At 38.3% G+C, this 20,821-nt stretch overlaps 1 protein-coding gene across 7 annotated transcripts in view; it reads right to left on the reverse strand.

Annotated features, from left to right (window-relative positions):
- DYNC1I1 (dynein cytoplasmic 1 intermediate chain 1) overlaps nt 1-20,821 on the reverse strand; it is a 325,011-nt gene that overhangs the window by 43,378 nt on the left and 260,812 nt on the right. For all 7 annotated transcript variants that reach the window (XM_055272649.2, XM_055272648.2, XM_055272644.2 and 4 more), the window contains 2 exons: nt 20,564-20,697; nt 16,892-17,036 (listed from right to left, as the gene is read on the reverse strand). In XM_055272649.2, coding sequence (XP_055128624.1) covers nt 16,892-17,036; nt 20,564-20,697 — 279 coding nt within the window. The remainder of the gene's footprint in view (nt 1-16,891; nt 17,037-20,563; nt 20,698-20,821) is intronic.

The following is a 20,821-nucleotide window of genomic DNA, read 5'->3' on the forward strand; positions in this document are numbered from 1 at the left end:
CCTACAGAATGGGAGAAAATTTTTGCAATCTATGCATCTGACAAAGGGCTAATATCCAGAATCTACAAGGAACTTAAACAAATTTACAAGAAAAAAACAACCCCATCAAGAAGTGGGCAAAGGATATGAACAGACACTTCTCAAAAGAAGACATTTAATACAGCCAACAAACATGAAAAAAAGCTCATCATCATTGGTCATTAGAGAAATGCAAATCAAAAGCACAATGAGATACCATCTCACATCAGTTAGAATGGAGATCATTAAAAAGTCAGGAAACAACAGATACTGGAGAAGAAGTGGAGAAATGAGAATGCTTTTACATTGTTGGTGGGAGTGTAAATTAGTTCAACCACTGGGGAAGACAGTGTGGCGATTCCTCAAGGATCTAGAACCAGAAATACCATTTGACCCAACCATCCCATTACTGGGTATATACCCAAAGGATTATAAATCATTCTACTATAAGACACATGCACACGTATGTTTATTGCAGCATTGTTCACAATAGCAAAGACTTGGAACCGACCCAAATGCTCATCAACGACAGACTGTATAAAGAAAATGTGGCACATATACACCATGGAATACTATGCAGCCATAAAACAGGATGAGTTCATTTCCTTTGCAGGGACCTGGATGAAGCTGGAAACCACCATTCTCAGCAAACCGACATAGGAACAGAAAATCAAATACCGCATGTTCTCACTCGTAAGTGGAAGTTGAACAATGAGAACATATGGACACAGAAAGGGGAACATCACACACCAGGGCCTGTTGCGGGGTGAGGGGCTAGGGGAGGGATAGCATTAGGAGAAATATCTAATGTAGATGACCGGTTGATGGGTGCAGCAAACCACCATGGCACGTGTATATAAGAAACCTATGGCACCTATGTAACAAACCTGCATATTCTGCACATGTATCCCAGAAGTATAATAAAAAAAGAAAAGCTTAAAAAATTAATTATATTTATTTTTCTACTACAAAATTCTTATTATATCTATTCTTTACAAAGTACCAGAAGAATGAGAATAATCTTCCAATATTTTTTGTCCCATGTTGATAAAGTAGTAAGTATTTCTAATGGGCAAATTCTATTCATGCCACATTGTGTGCAATACTAGCAAACTAACATATGTTAGACACGGGATAAAGACGAACAAAGCAATATCCTATTTTAAAAAAAAGTGTAAGTACGCACTAAATTGTGAAACAAGTTAAAGAAATACATAGATATCATAAAAGAAATATTAAAATATACTAAGATATGCCTACACATACTTTCCTGAGATCTAAGACAAATGAAAGTGCCTCTGTCTTTTTGTCTTGACACTTTTAAATCCCTTTCGAGAAGTCAAGACTTTGGAGAGCAGGTGTGAAAAGACTAATGGGGTTTTGGGTGAGGATTAGAAGTGCTAGTGACAGGAGTTTGTTGGAACCAAGAAGGATGAGGAAGGGAATATATATTTGGACCCCAAATTTAAAAACAGTTATAAGTTGATAAAAAGAAAAGCCAAACTGAAGATAAAATATAGAAGTCACTAAACATAAAGCTAGCAGAAAGGCCAGATGAGATAATTCTGCAGTGATCCATTCCAGATGAGGTCGTGTGGCAGTGTATTTACAGAAATACACTTAAAATTATGTGACATCAGTGGCATAATGCCAGTCACATGTGATTATTCAGTTAAATACAGCTACAATTATTATTATGACTGTCATAATCATAATTGGGCTTCGTCTGAAAACTTAGACGTAGTGAATTGGGAGGGGCAGTGCAATCATGAAGGATTGCAAAAGTAAATACTCCGGTCAATGAAGTTGCTATCATTTTATGAGGTGGAATTGTGAGAGTGTGCATTCATAATCCAATCAACTACTGTGGAGATAGGAGGGATGCATGGGATGTATCCAGGAGTTACTCTGGAACATAAATACTGCTGGTAATTTGATAGAGCAGTCATCAGAGGTAGGACATTACACTATTACTGTTCAAAATACTGAGGGGAAGGTAGGATGTCCTTACTGCCCGCCTTCAGTCTACATGACAACAGGCAAGAGGTGATGTGGCCCCACTTTCACATAAGCTGTCACCTTTGTCATCTTCAGAAGAAAGTCTACACTCCATCGCATGGCATCACAAGGCTGCCTTTTTGCCTTTTGTCATCTGATTCCATTTTGTCCCCAGAGCTGTCCTTTCATTATTCTCTTCCAGTCACCTTGTACCCACTGCTCCAGCCTCACTAAAGCACTTTAGCATCCAAATAACAACAGCAACAATTTCCATAATATTTAACGGTAATAGTAGTAATTATTACTATTGCTACATCTTTAATATTCTTACTCTATACTTACCATGGTTTTAACATCTTTACAACTATTCACTCATTTAATCTTCACAAGAACTTTATGAAATAGGAGGTATTTTAATCCCCATTTTAGAGATGACTAAACTGCAGCACAGAGAGGTTAAGTAACTTTTCTAAGTTCACACAGCTAGAGAGTACCAACTATCTCATGTGTCTGCGTTTTTGCATACTCTGTTCATTCTGCTTGAATGCCCTTTCCTTTCTCCCTTTACCTAACTAAATCTCCTTCAAACTTCTGCCTTCTTTTTTCAATGTTATGGTTTAAATATTTCCTAGAAGGATTTTTAAAGCTTAGCCTCATTTTCTAATTATTATATTTCTAAATTATGGCTACGAATTTTACTGCTCAAAACTACTGCTAACTAAATATTTGCTATAGTATGCTTTCAATGTACGTCTTCTTAAAAACCAGCATTTATTTATTCATGTATTAATTCAGTGATTTACTCAGTGCCTACCAGGTCCCAAGCACTATGCCTGGTAACGGGATACAGACAAAAAACACGGGGACTTACTCTCAAGGAGCTCACAGTCTTACAGGGAAAGGATGGCAATTCTATCCCAGTTGCAAACTCACTGTGATTCAAGAGATACATTTTTTTAATGATTGTATTATTTATAATATACCCAAACTTAACATTTATTGTAATACATAATCATTTTAATGAAGTTATTTAAAAAGTAATAACTAATGTTCGTCCTCAGGAAAAAATGTTTCTTGTCTCTTTTATTCATAAAATTCAAATTATTATTTTCTGGTAGCTGACAGGGAAAACAATCGGCTGAGACAGCCATCTTATATTTTAACCCCAGCAGAGGATGTAAAAGTGAAATAGGTAATACTTATTTATTGATTTCACAGTAGTTGCTTGAAAATTGAAGATTATCTTTCTAATTTGTGCAAAGTCATAATTCTCCAGTCACTTAGAAAATTTTATTCTCAGAGCAGAGTCATTGTTAAAAGATTAGAGGATTGAGATGCATGTTAACTGCTAGGAAAGGTTATACAATGTCTACAATGTCAAGATATATTCGGGGGAAGTCAGTGATTTCCATCAATCAAATGTGTATCACGAAAGGTTCTTAGATGACAGCACCCCAGGGTGGTGTCCAAAATCCACACCAAATACAAACACATGGGTTAAGTTAGGCCATATACCTGATCAGTTGACATAATGGAATTGAATTTTAAGACCCAAAAGTTGAGAGCAGAAAGGATTTAGAAGATAGATTCAATACAAATAGAAGAAACATAAGCCCATTGAAGTCTAAAGAAGGGGACAGACCTGGCAAATACATGAACAGTATCATGAACCTAAATCCTCCTGAAGTTGTACCAGGACCAAAATAAATATTAACCCAACGTTTAATTGGAATCCACTGAAACTTTTCAAACTGGAAGCATTGATAAAAAAAATCCAAAGACTCAGAACTTGTCTGGCCACTAAACTAAACTGCAGCACAGGAAAAAAAAAATTATCCAAAACCTCAGCAAACAGACAAGCTGAGTGGAATAATGAATGTCTTATCCAGCCAAGAGTACATACTTTATTTCTGAGCATCAGCTCCAGCATGTTTTGATGGATGGGAAATTTAATGTGTTAAGATACAGTAAAAGGTAAGAGCTGGTACTCAACAGAATTTATTCAGGCAATGCATTTTTAATACATTTTTTAAAGGATCAAAAAGGATAGACTAAAATATGTAGTTTTTTTTTTACTATAGTCTAAAGGCAGCCTCATTGAAAAAAGAATGTTCCAAGGGACTAATCAACATTATTAAAGCAGCAAAGTCATCAAAGAAAAGGAAAATGGCAAAATGACCCCTGGAACAGACAAGAAAGCAGGTCAGGACAACTTTTGAAGAAGCAGGTCTAGTGGCAATCATGGGGATAAATACAGGCTGTAGAGGGTGAAACTGCAGTTTGGTAGAAAAAGGCACAAGATAAACAGGATGGGAAAGGGGGAAAGGGTATTGTTTAGGAACTTAACACTCCCAAAATATGCAATATCATGTTTGTCCCACTTCAAAATCTCAACCTGTTCAATCCTCAAGGAAAGTTTAAATAAAACCATATAAAATTAATGGAAATATTAACTATTCAAATCACAAAGAGAATTGACAATGATTGCATTTTCTCTAAATATGCTTTTTCATTTAACTGCAGTATTTCTAAGATCCTATGTAGAGAAGTTTCATTTTAAATTTGGATCTTTAAAATCATCACTTCTCTCTTTCAGTATGTGAAGTGTTATTGTCTCTCTGGCAATCATTTAGCTATGCAAAGTGAATTCATATGGACTTCTCTATAGGCTTCAGGGTGAGATTCAATTTGCTCACTGTGCTAATTCCAGCATGACATTCCCCCTCGAATACAGAATTTCTTTTTAAATATTTTTTTTATTATGTTAGACATGTGAATTCTTGGGCAGTAGAGTGTACAAAATGCCTATTTCTGTTGCCAAATTTTCTTGTTGTTGAATTGTTTGCTTTTGATCTTTTTTGGTTATCTTTTTGAGCTACACTTTTTTTTTTTTTTTTTTTTTTTTTTGAGGCGGAGTCTCTGTCATCCAGGCTGGAGTGCAGCAGCTCACTACAACCTGTGCCTTCCAGGTTCAAGCAATTCTCCCACCTCAGGCTCCCGAGTAGCTGGAACTACAGGCATGAGCCACCATGCGTGGCTAATTTTTTGTATTTTTAGTAGGGACTGGGTTTCACCATGTTGGCCAGGCTGGTCTCGGACTCCTGAGCTCAGGTGATGTGCTCACCTCGGCTTCCCAAAGTGCTGGGATTACAGGTGTGAGCCACTGCGCCCCACCACTATACTGTATTTTATCAACAAAGTATTACATTGCAGACTTTTAAAAAATTTGATTTCATACTATTTCATAGTGTTGTTTCTTAGCACCAATTCTTTCTACGATTTGGCGGATTTTTCCTTATGTTATTTAATTAAAAGCTGAAGTGTGAGGCTATCACTAATCCTATTAAGACTCTATTATAAACTTCTTTGCCTTGTTTAAATGATAAGATGACTCCAAGTTACCCAATAAGTTTAAAGTAAAGATTACGAAGATAATCATTATTGTCAGAAGCGACTAAAATAATTACCCATCTCATATCTTTGTCCCTGCTACACTTCCATGAAAATTCTCATTGTCACTAAGATGGAAAAAGGCCAAAAAACTCCATTTCCAATATTTTCAAGAGAGCATTTTTTTTTTTACTTTGCCTCTTTTTTAAGATAAAGGTTATTTTCAGCCATAGTCCTGCAACATGTGGTTAGTAATTTTTTTTTTTTTTGAGACGGAGTCTTGCTCTGTCACCCAGGCTGGGGTGCAGTGGCACAATCTTGGCTCACTGCAAGCTCCACCTCCCAGGTTCATGCCATTCTCCTGCCTCAGCCTCCCGAGTAGCTGGGACTACAGGCACCCGCCACCATGCCCAGCTAATTTTTGTATTTTTAGTAGAGACGGGGTTTCACCATGTTAGCCGTGATGGTCTCCATCTCCTGACCTTGTGATCTGCCTGCCTCGGCCTCCCAAAATGCTGGGACTACAGGCATGAGCCACTGTGCCCGGCCTGTGATTAGTAATTTTAAGAGATGTGACTGCTTCCTTTAAATTTTACGTTCATTGAGATTAAGAAGAGGAGAAAGCCACTAGCCCATATTGTCAAGTTTCAAGCATAACTGTCTAGAACACCATAAAGGGTTAGAATTAATCTGGGGTTTCAAATACATTCACAGTACCAACCTCTGGCCAGAACATGTAGCATATTCATTATATGAGGAAACCTTGTTGGAGGTGGGACAATAGTTTTCATTCTCCTGTCTGAACCCTAAACCAGATCCCCAGTTCTCTAACACAACCCTGGGAGAAAGGAAGGATCCCTCAACATAGCTGAACTGCCCCACCAGCTCTGTAGGATGGGAAGTTTGAAATAGACCTTTACGGTGGTTTAGGGCATGGCTGTTTATATTTTAGCAACGTCTGTATTACTTGGAAGGCTTCTAAAACACAGATTGTTGTCTTCCATCCTCAGAGTTCTTGACAGAGAAGGTCTGGGGTGGGGCCCAGACGGTTTGCATCTCTAGTAAGCCCCAGGTAATGCTGTTGCTGCTGATCTGGGGCCACATTTTGAGAACACTGGCTTGGAAGAATTGTAAAGAAGTGGTGCATCTCCCAAACCTGGATCTGTTCACCTGCTCTAGTAATGGTGGGGACAGACTGTGGAGAGCTTTGAATGTCAGATTCAGGAGATTCCTGTAAGAAACTCAACAATGGCAATTTTATACAATTCTTGGCACTGTTCTTACCACCTCATAAAATTTAAATTAGATATCACCTATGAAATACATCTGTGCTATTTAGCCCTAGCTAAAATTTATGTCCTCAAATTTATGCAGTTCAGATATCTTCTGTAGTCAGGGCCCTGTCTCATCTCTTACAGGACCTGGTCTAATCCTCCTTCCTCTCCCTACCACATCCCAGTTCCCATCTTTGTTAACAGATAACTGCCTCTGACTCCACCGAGGAAATGGGGGACCCTCTCTTCTTTCCTCCTTCCCCCTCCACTTCCATGTAGCTAAACCTACCCGTAAGCCTTTTTTTAGTCTTACCAATATCCTGCCTCTTCTCCCTATCCTAAACCTGACATGGTCACTTGAAATAATCTTCCTCTGGTTTTTTCTTTTAATTTAATTTTTATTCCAATAACTTTTGGAATACAAGTCTCTTTTTGTTACATGGATGAATTATATAGTGGTGAATTCTGTTCCTCCATTTTTAAAACCATACACCTTTCATTGGCTCCTCTTCAGGCCGCAAATATACTCAGGTCTCTCAGAGAGTATAATAATAAAATCCTTCCTTGGCCTGGCTTTCCCTGCTAGTTGCCTCTCTATCTCCTTATGTTCACTGCCTCATGTCTGAAAGACTAGTCTATATTTTCTGTGTCTACTGTCTTCCCTTTTCACTCTGCAACCACTCACAATCTGTCTCCAGTGCTCCACTAAAATTGTTCTCACTGAGGTCCACGTGACCCTCTTCTTGCCGTGCCATCTGTGTATTTCTTGATATCTCTGGTGTTTAACAGCCTTTATCACATTCTTTAATGAGCATCCTGTTCTCACGCCTCAGCACCTGCAGCATCAGCAGGTCCAAGATTGCATTCATAGCCTCTTCATTTCATGTTCTATTATAATTTTCACCTTTGGAATAAATGATGGATCACTGTCATATCTATATTTCTAACTCACCCTTTGCCCCTGAGCTTCCGTATTATGCTGTCAATTGAATATTTGTGTACCTCCAAAATTAATATGTTGAAACTTGATCCCCACTGTGATAGTATTAAAAGGTGGGAACTTTAGGAGATGATTAGGTCATGAGGGCTCCACCCTCATGAATGGGATTAGTATCCTTATAAAGGAGGCTTCAAGGAGCCTGTTAGCCCCTTCTTCCATGTGAGGATGCAAGAAGAAAGCACCATCTATGAGGCAGCGAGCACTCACCAGACACCAAATCTACTGGCACCTTGATCTTGGACATACCAGCCTCCAGAAATGTGAGCAATAAAGACTGTTGTTTATAAGTTACCCACTCTAAGGTGTTTTGTTATAGAACCCTGAATGGACTAAGACAAATATATTCAATTACCTTGTGGGAATTTCCAGACACCTCAGTCTAAGCATGCCCAGACCGCTGATTTCCTACCTCTAACCCAAGCCCACTCCTCCCCTTGCATGTCTTGTCTCAGTCACTGGCACCACCATTCTTCACTCAGATGCTAACGGCAGAAATATCAGAATCATCACTGACTCCCGTCTCAAATCAGGTCTGCTGGTCACTGCATCTGGTTGATTTTATTTCTCAGATTGGTGTTCTCCTCTACAAGCTCACCGCCTAAATTCTGGCTCTCACCTGGATGACCAAACCAGACTTACAACTGGGTTTCTTGTCTCCAGGCTTAACACGATGGTGTGGAAAAGAACACAGTCTTTGGGGTCACCCAAACCTGAATTTGAATCCCAGTTTCCCCACTTATTCACTAAGCACATCAGGCAAGTTATTTAAGCTCTCTTGTGCCTATTTCCTCTTATATAAAATGGGATACTAACATCTACTCACAGGTTTATTGTGAGCATTTAATGAACTAATGTATTTCAAATATTTAGCACAATGCCTAGTACACAGTATGATCTCGATAAATGTTGATCTTGGCTCCCCACACAAATTCATCTTCCATAGTATTCCAAAGCAAACTCCTTAAAATCAAATTTTGATTAATTCCCTCCTAAAATGACTTGTCATCACCTAGAAAATAAAAATAAATCAGCACAATCAAGTATAGACCTATCTTTCCAGCCTCATTCCCTAAATGGATCCCAATCTTCCAGCCATTTGGATGAAAATGGCTGCTTGGACATTTGTTGACTCAGCTGCCTGGAATGCAGCCTGGTTCTCTGTTTGCCAGGTAAACCACTCCAACAAAGTTTCTGCCTCAATGTGGTCTTCCCTGACAGTGGTTAATGATGAAACTTGGTGCGGCAGGAGGTGCTGTGGGAGTAGAGGGAGGGTAATGTAATGTGTTTTAATTCCCTCTCCCTTCATGCTAACCTCATGGTGCTAGAATATGTAACGATTAGCATCCTCTTCTGAATCCTTGGCCCCTTTTATTCCATCTCCCCTTCCCATTCCCGGTGCGGTCTCAGAGTATTTTTTAGAAATCTCTATTAGTACTTATTTCACCAGAACAAATCACTCACTGCACTCTCCTTTCCTGATGTTCCTACAATTCCCCTGCCTCACATCTCTTATTCCATGATACATGCCTTTGCCTCCATCCTCAGCCTTCTCATGGGAAGCTAACTCTCCTGCCTGCCTCAGTGGAATCCTAGCTCTGCCCTAACCTCACCACCTCTTCTGCCATTTCCTCAGGTGGAAGCTGTTCATTATCATGTGTTCTATTTCAAGATAGTGAGAGGGTCAGCTTCTCACTTGCTCTTCAGGGCTATTTTACTGCTCCTTAGGCCTCCAGTAAAAAGTCCTATTTCTTTTAAGCTCAGGCCATCTGGCTGTATCATTCTCTACCTCTTTTGAGCTCTCCTCCTAATTCACTGAGGACCTTGGTACTGTGATCACTGTTTCCTTTTCCACCCCAGTCTAGCTATTTTCTGGCCCACTCCAAAGCCCACAGCACACCAGCACCTTGACCTTTCGTGACGTCCTCATTTGCAGTGAATTCTACCCCCACTAGACTTCAGCTATACACATGACCACATCCTTGACTTTTTAAAAAAATCACTTGGAATGATTTCAATTGTGAAATAACAAATCCAAACATCCCACTTTCTAACAGTAATAACTTATGTTACTAATTCTCTTATTCAATTACTTCCTTCATCCTTGTTCTTTGATCTTATAGCGGCATCCAATCCTTTTCTCCCTTTACTTTCTCCTGTTTTTATTTCCTTTCTGCTCCAGCTTAGCATCCTTAGCCAATAACATCAGATGCTTTCTTGTCCATATCTCCCGATTCCTTGATCTATTGTCCCTCCATCACACTCTGGTAAGGCTCCTGCCCCACATCCATCTAACTCTGCCCCCTCATTCATGCCCATATTTCCACTGCTGCCCTTTCTTGGAGGAAATCAGTCTTGAAGATTGAAGCTGCTAAAACATTCTAGTTTCTGACCACAACTGGACCCACCACACTGACCAGAGTCCATCTTTCATTCCCCAATCAGCTCTTCCTATTCTCCTCTGTGATCAGCTGAAATCTGCTCCCTTCAGTAGCTCCACTTCCCACTCAGCAGAGTATTTAACCCCCTACAGCATTAAGAAAATAGCCATCACAGGAGAGTTTGCTCTGCTTTCCTTCACTAACTCTACACACGGACACACACATGATCCCATCCTTACCTGCTCTTCTGTTACAACAGAAGAGATGTTGCTGCTCAGATTTAAAATTCACTTCCCTGTCCATGCTATGAATTCATGCATGGCAACATTTTCATAGCCCTTTCTCTACCTTACACTTACGGATTTTCTACTCTCCTTCACAGGCTCTTCCATAGCAGCAACAGCCTTGAGCTCTCTCTAATCTCAAGAAAAAAAAAAAAAGGAAAGAAAACATCTTGATTTTAATGCTTTCTTGCTTTCCACTCATTCTTTAATGTATTGTAATTTCTTGTCCCACCCTCAACAAACTCCAAAGACATTGCTTTTGCCATGGACACTAGTGGCTTCTGAGTTGCTAAATACAATGGTCATATTCCCGTCCTGATGTTTCTTCTCTGAAGTATTAGCCATTATTACTAATTGCTTTTTCTGCCTTTTAAAGGTTTATTATAGAAAATTTTAAACATATTCAGAGATAGACTAATATCAATCATCCAGCTTCAATAATTAGCAATCATGACCAATGTTAGTCACCTACATTCACAAGATCTCCCATTCCCAACTGCTTATTTTGAAGCAAATCACTAATATCATATAATTTCTTCTGTATTTTGATACACATCCCTAAAAGGTAACACCATTTAAAGTGAATCATAACAATTATTGGCCGGGCACAGTGCCTCATACCTGTAATCCCAGCACTTTGGGAGGCCGAGGCGGGTGGATCACGAGGTCAGGGGTTCGAGACCAGCCTGGCCAACATGGTGAAACCCCATCTCTACTAAAAACACAAAACTTAGCCAGTTGTGGTAGCGAGCACCTGTAATCGCCAGCTGCTCGTGAGGCTAAGGCAGGAGAATTGCTTGAACCGGAAGGTGGAGGTTGCAGTGAGCCGAGATGGTGCCACTGCACTCTAGTGTGGTCAACAGAGAGAGACTCCATTTCAAAATACAAAAAATTACTAAAAATTGTACTCCATAAATATCATCAAATTACTGTTAGTATTTGCATTTCCCTGGTACCTTTCTAAAGTTTTTCACCTGGTTGCTTGTTTGAATCAAGATCTATGTAAGATCCATATTTTAAGATCCACTGGAATGTCCCAAGTTTTGTTTTGTTCTGTTTTTTTTTTTTAATACATTGTTTCCACTTCCAATTTGCCCTTGAGGAAAAATTTTTGGTTTTGTTGCAGAAACTAAATCAGTTGTCCTGCAGACATGCCAGCAGTCTGGGTTTGGCTGATTGCATCCCTGTGGTGTTATTTAATGTTTTGCATCTGTATCTTCTAAATTCAGAGATCTGGAGGATTGATAAGATTCAGATTCAATTTTGGGTGTAAGCCTACTTCAAAGGTGGTATTGTGTATTTCTGTAATTATGAAAAAGGTTGTTTCTATTTTTACAATATTATCAGCAATAATCATTGCCTAGATTATGGTGTTTGCAAAATGGTGATTTTCAAATTCTGTCATTTCTTTCTTTCTTATTTTTTTGAGATGGAGTCTCACTCTGTCACCAGGTTGGAGTGCAATGGCACGATCTCAGTTCACTACAACCTCCGACTTCCTGGTTCAAGTGATTCTCCTGCCTCAGCCTCCTGAGCCTCCCTAGCAGCTGAGATTATAGGCACGCCCCACCACGCCCAGCTAATTTTTGTATTTTTAGTAAAGACAAGTATTCACTATGTTGGGCAGGATGGTCTTGATCTCCTGACCTCGTGATCCACCTGTCTCAGCCTCCCAAAGTGCTGGGATTACAGGTGTGAGGCACAGTCTCGGGCCCATTTTTTATTCCTATATTAGCTGGAATTCTGTAAAGAAAAAGTCCCCTCATCAATGATTTAGTAACCCTGAAATACAATTCATATAGAAAAGACAGACTAAATGTTTAATTCTTTCATTTACTCACTGGTTTTCAAAATAATGAGTTTGTTTACCTACTATTCTCCATAGGTGGCCAAAGAGGTTTTTTATTTGTTTGTTTTCTTCAGTATTGTTATGAACTCATGAATCTATTACTCTTATTGATGTTGTCTGGGCCAACAGAAGCTTACTCAACTTGGCTTCCAAGTCCTTTGAAAAAAACTTTGTAGTGTTTGGTATCATCTTTGCTTGTTATAATAAAATAATCTCAGTTTATTTTATAAATTTCCTGCTCCATGCTTAGAATCAGTAATTTCTTCTGGGATCCCTGGTTTCCTTGAGTGGAACCTGTATTTGGGGAGCACATTCTGGGCATCAAGAATGTCATTGCTATTGAACTGGTCACCGTTCCTAGATCTTTTTGGTGAACAGAGCAGTGAATATGTATTCTTTTATATTGAAAGATAATACTTCCCACTCAGATTCAGGATTACTACAGTATTGTTACTTATTTTTATATTGAAATAAGTAACAATTGAATTTTATATTGAAATAAGTAATAATTGAATTGTTACTTATTTTTATATTGAAAGATAATACTTCCCACTCACATTCAGGATTACTACAGAATTGTTACTTAACTGCATGCATCTGTATCTCCTTTCAATCAAGCTGATAATCTCAGTTCTCAATGACACCAACATAGTAATTTAACTTATGTTATGATACAAATACAATGGCCTCAGGATAGCAGTAGCAATATGACAACCAGCAATATGAGTACTAGAAGTAGTTTAGATTTTTTTTTGGTAGTTTAAAAAAATCCTTAAAATATATCCCTTTAGGAATGTATACCAAACATACAGGGTTTTAAAGTCACTTCAAATCATTCTTTCATGTAAGATTTTGCTACCAATTTGAACCATATTAAAGTTGATTCATGTTACTTTAAATTTTTTAGGAATCAATTTTTAAATTTATTTCATTTTCTTTTATAACTATTTAAGATATTTACATGGTTCCAAAATCAAATGTAAAAATAAGGTATATTCAAAGGAGTCTAGCTATTACTTTTTTCTTTTAGCTTCCTGTCTTGCTATAAGTAACTTTTTTGTTTATCCTTTCAACTTCTAAGTATATAAACAATGATAATATACTATTTGCACTTCTCTCCAGTTTGCCTCACTCATTTAAAAATGTATCTTAGGGATCACTTCATAATAGTACATAGAAGTCTTCTTCATTTTTTCTTATACCTGAATAATATTACTCTCTTGGGTGGAAGTACCATACTTTTGATTCACACAGCACTGTACTGATAGAGATTTTTGAGTTGTATTCATTCTTTTGCTATTCAAATAATCTTTCAGTGAATATTCTTCTCCATATGTCTTCTGTCTTATTTTTGCTGGTATATCTTTGGCATAGATTCCTAGAAGTGGAAATTGTTCTGTTAAAACATGTATTATTTTTAGATATTGTTAAATCCTCTTCCATAGTGTTGAGCCATTTTGCATTTCCAATGGCAATGTATGAGAATAGCTGGTTTCTTTCAGCCTCATCACAGAGTATGTTGCAAAACTTAGATTTTTGTCAATCTGATAGTTGGAAATATGTTTCTCAACTTGGTTTAATTTTAATTTCTCTTATAAATGAGGTTGTTATCTTTTCATATAGTTAAAAGCAAATTCTGTCCTCTTGACATGGTTTTTTCCATTAATACCCATGAAGCTGCAAAGAAAATTCTAATTTGTCTTCTATTTCCTGGGTTACTTTTTCATCTCCCTTTTCTAGTTCAGTTTCTCCCATTTATTTCCTAAGCATTGCTCTCCCTCCAGATTGCACGTTAGTGTTTCTTTTAAAATCCACTCCCGGGCCAGGTGTGGTGGCTCATGCTTGTAATACCAGCACTTTGGGAGGACAAGGCAGGCAGATCATTTAAGGTTGGGAGTTCAAGACCAGCCTGGCCAACATGGCGAAACTCCATCTCTACTAAAAATACAAAAATTAGCTGGGCATGGTGGTGTGTGCTGTGGAATCCCAGCTACTAGGGAGGTTGAGGCAGGAGAATCACTTGCACCTGGGAGGCAGAGGCTGCAGTGAGCCAAGATAGTGCCACTGCATTCCAGCCTGGGTGACAGAGTGAAACTATGTTTCAAAAAAAGAAAAAAAAAACTACTCATTTGTGAAGATCACTGCTATTCTAGTGCATACATTCTGTTCGGAGGTCTCTCTCTTCTTCTGACTCACATATCAAACTGCCTAATGGAGATCTTGAAATGCCTCTCCGGGGCACCTTTTTTTTAAAAAAAAATTTTTATTTTTACTTTTTTAAATTTTATTATTATTATACTTGAAGTTTTAGGGTACATGTGCACAATGTGCAGGTTTGTTAAATATGTATACATGTGCCATGTTGGTGTGCTGCACCCATTAACTTGTCATTTAGCATTAGGTATATCTCCTAATGCTATCCCTCCCCCCTTCCCTCACCCCCCCGCAGTCCCTGGTGCGTGATGTTCCCCTTCCTGTGTCCATGTGTTCTCATTGTTCAATTCCCACCTATGAGTGAGAATATGCAATGTTTGTTTTTTTGTCCTTGCGATAGTTTGCTGAGAATGATGGTTTCCAGTTTCATCCATGTCCCTACAAAGGACATGAACTCATCATTTTTTATGGCTGCATAGTATTCCATGGTGTATATGTGCCACATTTTCTTAATCCAGACTATCATTGTTGGACATTTAGGTTGGTTCCAAGTCTTCACTATTGTGAATAGTGCCACTATAAACATATGTGTGCATGTGTCTTTATAGCAGCATGATTTATAATCCTTTGGGTATATACCCAGTAATGGGATGGCTAGGTCAAATGGTATTTCTAGTTCTAGATTCCTGAGGAATCGCCACACTGACTTCCACAATGGTTGAACTAGTTTACAGTCCCACCAACAGTGTAAAAGTGTTCCTATTTCTCCACATCCTCTCCAGCACCTGTTGTTTCCTGACTTTTTAATGATGGCCAGTCTAAGTGGTGTGAGATGGTATCTCATTGTGGTTTTGATTTGCATTTCTCTGATGATCAGTGATGAGGAGCATTTTTTCATGTGTTTTTTGGCTGCATAAATGTCTTCTTTTGAGAAGTGTCTGTTCATATCCTTTGCCCACTTGTTGATGGTGTTGTTTGTTTTTTTCTTGTAAATTTGTTTGAGTTCATTGTAGATTCTGGATATTATCCCTTTGTCAGATGAGTAAGTTGCAAAAATTTTCTCCCATTCTATAGGTTGCCTGTTCACTCTGACGGTAGATTCTTTTGCTGTGCAGAAGCTCTTTAGTTTAATTAGATCCCATTTGTCAATTTTGGCTTTTGTTGCCATTGCTTTTAGTGTTTTAGACATGAAGTCCTTGCCCATGCCTATGTCCTGAATGGTATTGCCTAGGTTTTCTTCTAGGGTTTTTATGGTTTTAGGTCTAACTTTTAAGTCTTTAATCCATCTTGAATTAATTTTTGTATAAGGTGTAAGGAAGGGGTCCAGTTTCAGCTTTCTGCATATGGCTAGCCAGTTTTCTCTCCCAGGCACCTTTAGCTCAACATATGCAAAGCTCTGCCTCAGCATGTCCTTCCCCTGCTGTTCTCCAGTATAGTGAGTGCTACAACTCACCAGCTGCCCAGGTCATAAACCTGGGTTATCTGCTGATGACTCCCTCTCCTACCTTACTTCTATCAAATCAATCACCAATTTCTGTGGCTTTTATCTCTTAAATGGTTCTCAAATCCATTTATTTCTCTCCATCTCAGACTACTGGTTTAAGTCACTGTCATTTCTTTCCTAGATTACTGTGCCTTCCTTCCAAGTGGTCTCCGCTTTTCTTCTTGCTCTCAAGCATGGACAGAATTACTTATTTTATTTTATTTTATTTATTTTATTTTATTTTATTTTGAGATGGAGTCTGGCTCTGTCGCCCAGGCTGGAATGCAGTGGCCCAATCAAGGCTCACTGCAACCTCTGCCTGCCAGATTCAAGTGATTCTCCTGCCTCAGCCTCAAGAGTAGCTGGGACTACAGGCATGTACCACTATACATGGCTAATTTTTGTATTTTTAGTAGAAATGGGGCTTCACCATGTTGGCCAGGCTGGTCTCAAACTCCTGACCTCAAGCGATTCACCCACCTCGGCCTCCCAAAGTGCTGGGATTACAGATGTAAGCCACAGCTCCCAGCCAGAATTACCTTTTAAAACATAACATAGGGCCATTTACCAGCTTAAAAACCTACAATAGCTCAAAATAAAAATAAACAACCAATCAACGAACCAAACAAAAAAAAAAACCCAAGTCCCAAATCATATATTTCCATAGGTACATATGTAAGTAAGTAGATACCACCAAGCTCCAGAACATAGACATGAAACTGATAAAAGTTTACCTCTGGGGAGGGGACTGAGGTGCAGGCAGTGAAGGGGATGTTGTGGATGGGGTTGGGATTGGGGTTGGTAGAGGAGAACTGCAGCTTTATCATTATTTGAATTGTTTGAATTTTTTATGATTAGAGTGTTTTCAAGTATTACCTATATGTGTAAAAGTAAATTAAACGGACTTAACTAGCTCTAAGGTAGACTGGGCTCACCAGAAGGTATATGAATTCCCAATGCCAGGTTGCCTGGAAAAGGCTTTAGGGACAACTGTTTCCAGGGAATGAAAAACCATCCTCTGCCCTTATGTATTATCTGAGAATTTCAGTCAAGATATTCTTACCTTTGTGGTCCACAGTTTGACAGTCCAGTCAAATGATGATGTGACAAACAGGTGAGAAAAGTCGATTGGGCCCACTGCCATGTGGCAGTTAATTCCTGTCACTGGCCCTTGGTGACCTTCAAAGACCTCACCAATACCTGCTTTGCTGTAGGAAGAGCACACATGAGCAGAATTCCAGTAACCTCTGAAAAGCGATGATTGCTTAAAAACAAAACAAAACAAAAAAACCCTCAACTCTGCATGATTACTTTTCCATAATTTAGAACAACCATACACCACCAAAATGAAATCATTTTTACAGTTACCCTGAAAGAAATTGTTTGCAAATATGTTACCCTATTTTTGATTATTTAAAAACAATGTGGGGCAATGAAATCTTTTTAAAATACAGAATTTAATATCAATATTTATTATTTAATTCTTTTTGCGGAATTCCTCAAACCTATCATTGCTGATGCAGCTATTTTAATGGAAACAAATACACTTAGGTCTCTGAAGCTTTTATATTTATAAGACTATTTTATTCTTGAGATAGCATTTTGCATATGGTCTGCTTTATCTCATTTTGGGGAACCTATTGACTATAAAACTCCATCCATCCTTGAAGGAACAATCGTTTATTTTTTTTGAGGAAATTTCTTAAATTACGTTAACATAGCTAAAAATGTAACACTTTGTGGAAACCCTTGTCACCACAAAATAATGCACATAATTTAAATATAATATGGAGAAAATAATGTTTTCTCTTTACTGAAAACAGAAGAGAGATTTACAAATCCACTGTAAATCCCATATTGGCAGGTATCTTGTCTTTCTTGTTATCAAGTGTCTGGCATATAGTAAGTGCTCAATAAATACTTGTTGAATAAACTAGCTAAGAAAAAGAGACAAACTTACATCTCAGTCCTTTTATAAACAGAAGCACATTTGAGAAATAATGATAGACATTTAAAAAATTACACACAGACATATCTCGCTTATTTAACTAAGATGTTATTATTTGCGGCCCTCTATTATCACATAGTATTCTGCATGCAATCATATACAATTAGGAAGATGTGAGAAAACATACCAAAAATGTTATATTTAAAATATTCATGTGCATGAGGTTATAAATGTGACAAATATGTAGGAATTGTAGAATCCTAATATTATGTCACTAAGAATAAAAACGAGCTCAGTTATTAAAACATTTGGGCCTCTAGAGCACCAATAAATGTCAATGTGCTTAGCAAAATTTGGAATCATGAGCAAAGTGCGGCAGTGCGTGTTCCATGTAACAGGCACTCAAAAATTATGCCCAGTGAAACTGCTAAGAGCAGTTCCACACATGATCATTTAAATTTGTTCTAATGAACCCGAGGAACTGATCTTTGAAGTGGCCCCTGGTGAGACTCCACTTGCTCTTAACAGCATCCTGAAAGGGTTTATAGGGTGCAAAATGAGGACCTTGTTTAATTTATGGAAGTGGATTTGCACCTTCTCTATGTTAGGTGAAAAATAGCAATCCCCTGCTTCTCCCCCATAGACGTATACGACCCATTTAGAATGACTACAAAGCCAATGCCTGCTATGTTACAATTTTACTAAGGTCTGTATCTTATATTTCAGATGGATGGACGAATGTAAAAGCAAAATTAAGCTTGTTGTAAAAAGATTTGTGGTGCGTGCCATAGGGACCCTTCTTTTGAACCAAAGTGCATATTCTGATAGTGCTTAGAAGGTACAATAGCCACAGAACAAGAATGTTCATTATGTAAAATGTTATTCACTTTATAGCAATGAAAAAATTCTGGAAATTATCGATGAATGTATTCTATAGCCTTCGTAGATAATTAAGGACCTAGGTAAAACCATGGGTTAAGTCAACTGAACCTATGCCCTGTTGATTCTAGTACACATACAGATAAAGCTGTGACTCCAGGTCTGGCCTACTATACTCTCTATGCCTCTCTTGCCACTTAAGACATTCTACTCATGTTCCACATATTTGCGTATTTATCTTTCTCACTGTCATCAGTTTTTTTGAAGAGAGAAACCAGGTTTACATGACGTCTGCAGGCCTTGCAGCACCTAACAATGCACTTTGCTCAAAGTAGGCATACAACAAATATGTTTATGAATGAATAACTTTATCAAATCTTTTTATGCTTTCATAAAGCTTTAATGTGTGGTTTTAGCCAGGTTTTATGAAGGGGGATCATTGGGAATGGACTGTGAGGCATATCTTCCTAAGTCATCTTTGAATCATGTGAGGGGGCAAATACTGCTTGTTTCTATGTGCAGAACAGCAGGGACATCACAGCTTGTATAGTTTGAATGGAAAAAGTCACATAGCTGAGCTATGGATGCTTGCCATTTCTACAAATCACAAAAACACAGGGATATGAACTTGGAACAATTTGTGGTTCTTCATTAAATCTTAATAGCCTGGGATGAGTACAAGAGATGAAAAAAAATCAATGGAATAAGAACTACTAAAGTAAAAAGACCAATTAAGCCCAGTGTGAACATAGTGACCCTTTCAAAAGACATGAGGCCACCTGTTACGTTTTGCATGCAATTTTACAATCTAGTCCAAACTATTGGATTCCACTTTATACTGACAACTCTTTCCCAGGGGCATTGTGAATCTCTCAGTTAAGGTAGAATTCTTATCACCTGGGAACTGCATGGTGGTTTGTGTGACTCACTCTGTTCTGACCCCTCTGACTGGGAGGAAGGCTTTTAAGGCACTTCTCTAGATTGTATGGATTACATTATATATAATTTCTTTATCCCCAATATATACTTTTAGCTCCTCACTTACTATGTCCTAGGTACTGTGCAGGAAATCAAAGATGAAATGGAAATAATGTAGTAAGAGAAAAATGGCAGATGAATGAATAAACTAAAATACGATTAATGCTATTATAGAAGCATAAGAAAAATATATGAAATTGTCAACTTGACAGCCTATAGTCCTATCCCACTTATTCTACTTTAATTTTCTCCATAGCACTTACCACCCTAAACTATATATTTACTTGCTTATTAGTATTTTACCCTCAACTAGAATATGAACTCTAGGTCTGTCTTGTTCTTTAATGTATCCTTTTGATGATGCCTGGCACATGGTAGCTTCTTAGTAAATATTCCTTGGAAGAGCGAATGAATAAAAGAACTGAAAATTCTATGGGACTTAAAGGTGGGAGTGGTTTTCTTTGCCCAAGGGTCAGAAAAGCTTTCACATGGAATGATGTGCTGGCTCTTGAATGATGAGGAGGAATTAACCAGGCTAAAAAGGGAGAAATGCTAGAGCTGGTAAAAGAAGTTGAGTATACAAACTCATTGAGGCATGGAGGGATAAGAAATATCTGGGGATTGTTATCTCTGATGGGCACATGGCTAGACCCTGAAGGTATGCAGAGATGCTGGGAAGGTGCAAGTGGTCTGTTATGATAGGCTCAGAAGCTTGAGCTTTTTTCCCTCAAGGCAGTGTGAACCACCACAGTCTTATGAACAGCTAATGACCAGAGCAGATGTAGCTCTTTAAGATAATGAAGACTTAAAGTTGTGCTTTCCATTTTTCCAGAGATGCTTTCTCATAATGCAAGGTGGTTAAAATCCAGAATGTGACAACAGACTTTCGGAAATGAAGAACATCTCATCAGTAAAGAAACAGAAAATCACCTTCCATGACGACAAGCCGTGTAGACTGTACCTTCCTCACTGCCAACCACGAAGTTATTGACGTCTCCCGTTGGGAAAGCCATTCCGGTAACAGCGACAGGCTTTGACTTATTGTACACCAGCTCCATGCTCTCCTACCAAAACACGGTGTGGTTACATTTCCATCTGTCAACTCCTTGCCATGCCAAAGATAGCACGGAAAAATCATTTGGCTAAATCGTCTGTTTGCTTTTCACACAGCGTTACAAAAGACCCCGG

Source organism: Symphalangus syndactylus, chromosome 3 (assembly GCF_028878055.3).
Source record: "Symphalangus syndactylus isolate Jambi chromosome 3, NHGRI_mSymSyn1-v2.1_pri, whole genome shotgun sequence".
Taxonomy (NCBI): domain Eukaryota; kingdom Metazoa; phylum Chordata; class Mammalia; order Primates; family Hylobatidae; genus Symphalangus; species Symphalangus syndactylus.